The sequence below is a fragment of the Grampus griseus genome (assembly GCF_964374135.1).
Source record: "Grampus griseus genome assembly, chromosome: 2".
Lineage (NCBI taxonomy): Eukaryota > Metazoa > Chordata > Mammalia > Artiodactyla > Delphinidae > Grampus > Grampus griseus.
Window position 1 is genome coordinate 120,560,472 of NC_139018.1, and position 9,107 is coordinate 120,569,578.

The 9,107-nt window shown below is 43.3% G+C and overlaps 1 protein-coding gene across 2 annotated transcripts in view; it reads right to left on the bottom strand.

The window, feature by feature from the left end:
• The window catches only part of OTUD7A (OTU deubiquitinase 7A), a gene marked incomplete at both ends in the record, with an annotated part of 175,931 nt that extends 170,782 nt beyond the window's left edge, over positions 1 to 5,149 (bottom strand). The window contains one exon of one of the 2 annotated variants that reach the window (XM_082649197.1): positions 4,995 to 5,149. In XM_082649197.1, coding sequence (XP_082505323.1) covers positions 4,995 to 5,145 — 151 coding nt within the window. The remainder of the gene's footprint in view (positions 1 to 4,994) is intronic. The other variant, XM_082649198.1, reaches the window with a different exon arrangement.
• Between the last annotated feature and the right edge of the window lie 3,958 nt (positions 5,150 to 9,107).

The following is a 9,107-nucleotide window of genomic DNA, read 5'->3' on the forward strand; positions in this document are numbered from 1 at the left end:
TCTCTCTGACGTGAACTCAGTGCAGCCCAGAACTCAGAAGTGGGCATTGGTTCCAAGAGGAGACCTCTCCTCTGGCTCAAGAAGCAGGAAGGGGGTCTACAATGTTCAGAGAGAGTGTAGAAGTCCCTTATTTATCTTTTTTTTTCTTAAATTTTTTTCCTCAGTTCTCTTGTGCCCCAGACCTCAAGCAATCCTGTGGCAGCAATGGGAGATGGCAGGAAATCAGAACAGGAAGGCAGAGAACCTTCCTCTCTAATCAGAGGAGCTGTGGATCCCAGCGGGTGTGGCGAGCCCCACTGCTGTTGCTCTCTCTCTGGCCTCTGCTCAGCTCTGAGGTGGGTGCAGTCAAATCAAGTGTGCAGGAGTGCGGGGCACACACAGCCTCAGGGTGCTGGCTGAAGGGCTGGAGAGCAGAGTCCCAGGGACGCAGAACTATCGAGGCAATTATGGTAAGGCAGGAGCTTGGGAAAGCAACCCCTTAAAGTTGTTTATGAACTCTTGGGCTTACCCCTGAACTGCACATGTATGGATCTGACCCTAAATAGACTCCAGAGACTTGGAGCAGTAAAATATGGGACAGACGACTTGCCTAAGTCCCAGACTGGCCAGTAGGTGGTACATACACCAGACAGATCCAACAGCACTTCTCAAAGACTTGAAGTCGAAACCACGATCCACAGAAGTCTTGGGGAACTGAGGACTTGTGGTCTGAACCCTACTGGGTTAATTACTTCCTAAAACAAAAATAACAATATCTGCCATAAGATTTAAAAAACAACCAAAGTCTCAAAACATAATATTCAAAATATCTAGGATACAATAGAAATTTACTCACTATACCAAAAAACCCAGGGAAATCTCAATAGCAATGCTGGGATGCCATAGATATTGAAATTATCTGACCAAGACTTTAAAGCAGTTATTATATTTTCTAACCAGTAAGAGAGAGCAAACACTCTTGAAAAATACAGAAAGTCTCAGCAAAGAAACAGAAGATATAAAGAAGAATCAAGTGGATATGTTAGAAATGAAAAAATTCAACAACTAAAATAAAAAGTCATTGGATGGGCTCAGTAACAGAATGGAGATGACAGGGGATTCAGTAAATTTATAAGTAGATTAACAGAAGTTATCCAATCTGAAAAATTGACGGAGAAATGACTGGAAAACAAATTGTGTAGAACTGTAGGGACCTGTAAGACAATAACAAAAGGTCTAACCTTTATATCATCCAAGTCCCATTAAGAGAGGAGAAAAATGTGCAGCAGAAAGAATCTTTAAAGAAATAATGGCTGAAAGGCTGGTTTACTACTAGAAGGCAATCAATGCAATACATTACATTAGCAGTTTAAAGAATAGAAACAACTCAATCATATCAGCTGATGTAGAAGATGCATTTGGAAAAAACTTAACAACTATTCATGATAAAACTTTCAGCAAACTAGGACCAGAAAGGTATTTCCTTCACCTGACAAAGAACATCAACAAAAACCCATTCTATATAAAGCTGAAAGACTGAAAGCTTTCCCTCTAAGATCAAGAACAAGGCAAGGATGTTCCCTTTCACCACTCTTAATTCAACCTCTAACTGGAAGTCTTAGCCAGTGCAATAAACAGGAATAAGTGAAGAATAAGAGTAAGGTAAGAAATATAAATAAAAGGCATACACATTGGAAAGGAAACAACATAATTGTCTACATAGAAAATTTCAAGGAATACACACACAGACACACACTCTTGAACAAATAATTGAGTTTAGTAAGATTGCAGGATATGAGGACACCATGGAAAAATCAACTGCATGTTGATTATATACGAGCAATGAACAATTAGAAACCGAACTTAAAAAAAATACCATCTACAGAAGTTCAATTCCTCCCTAGATATAGATCTTACAAAATACGTACAGGATCTGATATGCTAAAAACTACAAAATGTTCATGAAAGCACTGAAATAAGGCCTAAATAAATGGAAAATATAGCTACACTGACTTCATGGGTTGGAAGATGTAACATAGTTAGCATTGATTTATAGATTTAACATAATTCCAATAAAAATTCCAGCAGGAAACTTTATAGATAGAGGTAACCCAATCTTCAAGTTTATATGGAGAGGCAAAAAATAGGATACTTGAAACACTTTTGAAAAAGAAGAATAAAATTGGAAGAATCATGCTGATTTTAAGACTCACTATAAAGCTATGGTAATCAAGACGGTGGAGTATTGGCTAAGGAATGGACATATCCATCAGTGGAACTGAACTGGCATCAATAAATAGTTTCCTACAAATATGCTCAGTTGGTTTGTGACATATGTGCAAAGGCAATTCAAAGGACGAAGGATAAGCTTTTCAAAAACTGGTTTGAACAACCGGTCATCTATATGCATAAAAATGAACCTTACCCTAAATCTCACACGTTATACAAAAATCAACTCAAGATGAGTCAGAAATCTAAATGAAAGCATGAAAGTATAAAACTTTTAAGAGTTCACACAGGAGAAAATCTTCATGACCTGGTTATGCAAAGGTTCTTAGACATGTCATCCAAAGCATGATCCATAAAAGAAAAAAAAATGATAAATTGGACTTTATCAAAGTTAAAAACTTCTGCTCTGCCAAGGGCACTGCTCAGAGAGTGACAAGTCAGGCACAGACTGGGAGAAAATATTTGCAAATCAAGTATCTGACAAAGGATTTATACTCAGAATATATAATGAACTCTCAAAACTCAACTATAAAAAAAATAGCAACCTAATTTTGCTGAGAAATAGGAAAAAGGCTTGAACAGATATTTTGCCAGGGAAAATACATAGATGAAAAATTATAACATGAAAAAAACTCAGCATCATTAGTCACTAGGGAAATGATAACGAAAATGATGAGGAAATACCATTCTAAACCTACTACAATGGCTAAATTCTTTTTTAAAGAAGCCAAGAGCTGGTGAGGATGTGGGGCAGCTGGCACTCTCACACGTTTCTGGTGGAAATGCAAAACGGTATTGTACTCTGGAAAACAGTTTGGCAACTTCTTTTAAAGTTAAACATATACTTACCATGTGAACCAGCAACCCCTCCCCTGTGTTTACCCTAGAAAAATTAAAACTGTGTTCACAAAACCCCTGTTCTCAAGTGTATCGCAGTTCTAGTCTAACTGTAAAAACTGGAAACAACTGAATGCCCCCTACAGGTGAATGGCTAAACAGTCCATGGTCCATCTCTACAATGGGTACCACTCAGTAGAACAAAGGAACAAACTATGGATACGCACAACAGCTCAAATGAATCTCAAAATAATTATGCTGAGTGAAAGGAAGCCCGTTTAAAAAGATTAGGTTCTGCGTGACTCCATGTATACAAAGTTCTCGAAAGAGACAAAGCCAAAGTGATAAAAAAAACAGAGCAGGGGTTGCCAGTGCCCAGGGTTGGGGAAGGCACAGCGTTAAAGAGAGCAGGAGGGGTACTTGGGGGTGATGCGACAGTTCTGTGTTCTGAGAGCGGTCATAATAACACAAATCTATACACATGCTTGAATTCTTAGAACTGTACACAAAAAGTCATTTTCCTGTATTTTCCCTTAAAAAATAAGATTAAAGAAAAAAGAAAAGAGTTGACAACTCTTGCTTCCAATTGAAGCCTAACCAGATCTCAGCAGCGAGGTCAGCACCAGTTGCAAAGAGGGCAACCACGGACAAGATCTTCTGCTACTGTCTGAGCATCTCTACACGCTGCTCACTCCACCGGAGCATTTACATCACAACTCCTAATGTTTACGATCGCCCTGGAAAGTGGGTTAGGCTTACTGTATAGAAAAAAAAATTGAGGCTTAAGGGAAATGAAATAATTTGCCCTGCATCTCATAGCCAGTAAATGTTGAGTCTGGACTTGACCCCAGCCCTTGTTGCCAATCTCACTGTAAACCTACTTCTCCATATGACTGCTCACTGAAATTAAGAAAAGCAGTGAAAGCTATCAGGGAGACATTGGAACAGCACTTTGATTCACATATATCACAGATATTCTCTAAGCATATTTTATTGTAAACCTCGAGTTTGTTTGAAATTCTGGGAGGTTCAGGGAAATTTAAAAACTACTGCCATTTAATCAGAAACCCCCAATAAGTGGCTAATTTTCAATAGGCTTGAATAGTTACCTCCAGTCATACAAATCTACAGTAATTCATATTTTTCCCTAAGTGAATGAAGGAATCATTGTGACTTAACACGACTTGGCCAAGTATTTGCTAATTTCACAAGCAGGAATTTATACATATGAAGCAAAGATTAATTGTTTAAAAATTTTTCCCTTTCACACACAGGACTCTCCTAAGAAGCTGTCATTGGTTCTTCCCACTTCTTCCCTTCACCCCACCACGAAAAAAGAAATTTCAAAAATACACAAAGTAAATCCATTTTAGAGACTGAAACTAAACATTACTTTTTATTTCATTATGATTATAGCTGAATAACTATCTCAAAACATTCTAAATATGGACTATGCACATTTTTCATGTAGTGAATGATACCTACTCTAAAAGCTTGAGGATGAATTTGCCTTCTTGTTTGTGAATTATTTTCAACTATTTTATTGGCTATTAGTTGTTTTTTCACCAAAAACTTTGGCCTAAAGTATTTTTGTCTCAGCTAAGACAAAGATAAGAAGCTATGGTCTCCAATAAAAGTGTCTTTTTGAATGTTCTCTAATTTCTGCTTTACTAAATATCTTTTCTTTAAAAAATAGGTATTGGTAGATTTTGACTCGGTATGTGTAAGCTTTAATGCAAAGCAAAGCTTAGCTAATGCCTTCTGCTCTTTTACTGTAGAGAGTTGGGTGATCTGTTCCATTCCCCAAAGAAAAACAAGAATAACAAAAGTGATTTCATCATCCACACCTCCTTTTGCTTTTTTAGGAGTCTAAGTACCACCCTCGTCAGGTAAGAGAAACCTTCTTATCTTTTGTCACTGGGTTGGGGGGTGGGCTGGAGGAGGCCTACCTTCCAGCAGGTCTCTGGCCAGACCAGGTTCTGCCCCCGTGGACCGAACAAAGTCTGACAGGACTGCGTCCATATCAAGAGTCATAGGATCGTGTAGAAGGGCCGCCCAACACTCAGCCGAGGTGGGGTTTGGAAGCAGGCTAGAAACCATCCATCTGCAGGAGAGAACAGAGAGGCAAACATGATGGAGAGAAGAAACCAGTTCTGCTTGCTGTGCCACATGTTTGAGCCAATGTGGGACATTGCCTGATTGCCTGATGTGTGACAATAAATAATAAAAGTCAGACTCAAATGTCTTCCCTTTGTAGCTGCCACAGGAGAGAGGGGGCATTCCCAGCTCAGTGCTTCCTACTTTGCGTTCTATTTCAGTGACTACCGATTGGAAAGGTTGGTCTAGGTTGGTCTAGAAAAATTAAACATCGGATCTTAAGATTCATTTGGAGTCGCTAGATTTCTAATCCCCTTCCAAGTTATGCAGACGTGTAACACTTCCACAAATGTAATTGTGTTGCCACTATATCCCACCTACGCCTTTATCACTGACCCATCCCTGTGCCCACCTCAGCCCTCCCCCTCACTTGGCTCTCAGGAAAGATTCCACATCAATCCAGAGTCGACAGAAATACTACACTTGCTGAAGAGGACAAACCGTTCGCCAACTTTCCAAGAGTTGTCATTCTCACAACGACAATCCAACAAAATTCATAAAGCTCTCAGATTTCCTAGGCAGAATAATCCCAGGTAGGGGGATAAAACAATGCCCTGCAGCTTGACCACAGGCCGACGGTGCCAGCCGGCTGCTGGGGAAAACCAACCAGCACACAGCATGTGAGGGTGACTCCCACCAGTGAACCAGGGCCACCAGTGGTAATACAGACATGCTTGATAAAGCACAAATGCACCCTCTGTCTCCTTCAATAAGGGGTTGGTCCACCACTTGACTTTGTGAATAAAGTTGTATTGGAACCAGCCACGCCCACTCGTTGTACTGTCTGTGGTCGCTTGTGCACGTGGCTGAGTCGAGCAGTTAAAACAGAGAAGACCACAAGGCCCACAAAACCAAACATACTGGACTTCCCTGGAGGTCCAGTGGTTAAGAATCTGCGCTTCCACTGCAGAGGGCATGGGTTTGATCCTTGGTCGGGAAACTAAGATCCAGCATGCCATGCAGTGTGGCCATAAATAAATAAATAAAATAAACAGATCAAATTAAAATTAAAAAACTAAACATATTTACTATTTGGACCTTCACAGAAAGTTTGCTGAGTAAAGATGATGGAAAATGTTATCCTAATGAATATGTAATTAACTTTACATGTCGTGGGGTGAGTTTAAATCCCATGCTATTGATGAGTGTCCCGTTCCTTTTTCAAGATAAGCACTTGGATGGGCCCTGCTCAGAGGGCTAGGTCTGTGCCGACTGCTGCTGCTTTAGAGCCAGAAATGCTGGCCTAAACTCAGCCCCAGCTCTGCCCCTGTGATGAGCTGTGTCATGCTGTGTAACTTCTCTGAGCCCACCTGAGCATTTGTAAGAGTTGGAGAAATACGCTCGTCGAAGGTGCCAGGATGGAGGAACGAGACAGTGGGGCCTGTGACCTCAGAGACATTCACTGTTACTACACCAGCTTGCACATGGCTCTGACTGGGGTGTGATTTTTGAGTTGGTGTGGCTCGAAAATAAGAAAATGCTTTGACCTAATGTATATGGCTCCAATTAGAAGATTGCTGTCTTCCTTCTCTCCATGTACCGGGGCCTCGGCCAGGAGAGCCTCTTCTTTGGTCACTGCCACCTGGGGGACAAAGCAGAAGATAAGAGCATGTTACTCTCCTGACAGTCAGCCAGAGGCTGAGGCTTTGCTTCGTGTCACAGGAGGTGCACCTGGGGCTCGGCTGACTGCCTGCATCAAGCCCGCTGCCTTCCTGGGCCCTACAGGCACCTACTTACTGGGTGGCCATCACCTCCCACGTCTGGGGGCTTCTGCAAGGGGGGTGGTGTCTCAAATTTCTTCCTTGTAGCAAGTACTTACATTTCAGTGAGGATCCCTTTCCCATTACAGAGCTGTTTTCAACCTTAATAGTAAGCACCCCATCAATACATTGAATCTTGCATGTTTTTTATTGTTGTAACACATACATAACATGAAGTTGACCATTTTAACCATTTGAAGTGTGCAGTTCAGTGGTATTAAGTACATTCTGCATTATTGTGCATCATCGTCACCACCATCATCTTCAGAACTTTTTCATCTTCCCCAACAGAAACTCTGTCCACATTAAACAATAACTCCCATTTCCCCCCTCCCCCAGCCCCTGGAAACCACCACTCTACTTTCTGTTTCTGAATTTGACGGCTTCAGGAGCCTCCTGTCAGTAAATCACATAATATCCGTCCTTCGGTGACTGGTTTATTTTGCTTGGCATGGTGTCTTCAAGGTGCATCTGTGTTGTAATAGGTGTTGGGACTTCTTTCCTTTTTAAGGCTCATCTTAGTTCAGGATGCTGTCACAAAATGCCACAGACCGGATGGCTCAAACAAGGGACATTGATTTCTCACAGTTCTGGAGGCTGGCAAGTCCGAGATCAAGGTGCCAGCAGCTCCGGTGTCTGGTGGGAGCCCACATCCTGGCTTGTAGATGCCACCTTCTCCCTGGGTCCTCACGTGGCAGAGTGAGCAAGAGCTCTGGTATCTTCTCAAAAGGGCACTAACTGTATCATGGGGGCTCCATCCTCATGACTTCGCCTAAGCCCTATCACCTCCTGCAGGCCCCACCTCCTAATACTATCACATTGGGGGTTAGGGCTTCAAAATATGAATTTTGGGAGGTCACAGAATGCAGGCCACAACAAGGCTGAATAATAATCCACCATATGGATGGATCACACCTTGTTTAGCCATTCATCTGTAGCTGGACCCTTGGTTGTTTCCAACTTTTGGCTGTTGCGCATAACTCAACCTAAATCATTTCTACACTTACACCAGGTTGCCAACCTGGGACCAAGACCGGCTTTCACCAACGCTGCAATGCAGATTCATGCTCACACCTCCTCCTCTGTGCCTTGTCCTCCACACAGACAGAAATTAAAGGGTGGGCTTCAAATTACCTTTTCGCCACATTCAAGTACAAACATTTGCGCGCAAGAGGCTAATGTGCACGTCCCCTTGAAGACTTATTTCTTAAACCTAATGCCACTGAGGCCACACATTCACGCACTGTGATGACACAGGAGGAGCCAGGCCAGTGGGGACACGGGCTCCCGGCCACCTTGGCCGTCCTCACCCCCACTGCCCCATGCCAGCCCTCCAGAGAGCACTGCTAGGCCCCTCGACCTGCCTTGCATGGCCAAGGCACCCGGGCCCATTCTAGCCCTGTGAGGGCCTGGGTGGCCATATATCTTGGCCCTTGGACAGAACTTCTCTGAGGGTCTTGCCTCCTGCCCTGGGGACAGGGGTGTGTCAAGCTGTTCCCGCTGTGGCTTTGCCTTAGGAGACGCAGTGCAGTCTGGGGATGGGGCTTGGCCCTGGAATCAGTCTCTCGGTGCCAAAGTGGCTCCACCACCACTGCCTGTGTGGCCTCAGGTACACTGTTTAAGTTTACTCATTGGTGGATTAAAATCATAATAGTACCTCTTAGCCGATCTAAAGTTTGAAGGAGTTAGTGCATGAAACACACCGGCCCACAGCACATGCTCAGTAAAAGTGAGCTATTCTCCAACTGGTGATGATAAGGACAACACTCTCCTGCCCAGGTCTCCACTGAGGAACCGAATTGCTGCCTCTGGAAGCACTGAAGAGCTAGCCTGGATGATAGAGGGGATGCATGTGTTCTCACTGCTCTCGCCCAGTCCCGCTGGAAATACCAGCAGGTTTGCTAATTGATTATGTGTAGGCATGGATGCAGACAGGCAGGTGCTCATTCCCGAGAGCACCAGAGGCACGGTGTGCCCCTACCTTGCTGAGTATCACTGTTCAGACACAGGCAGGATGACAGGCACCCTCCTTCCTGGCTGTGCCCCAGTCCCTGAGTCCAGGGCAGATGGATGTGGAGGCCTGGAAATGCACAGTGGGACTCTGTGGGGAGCCCAGGCAGGGGGGTCAGGGGAGTTGCTTCTGCA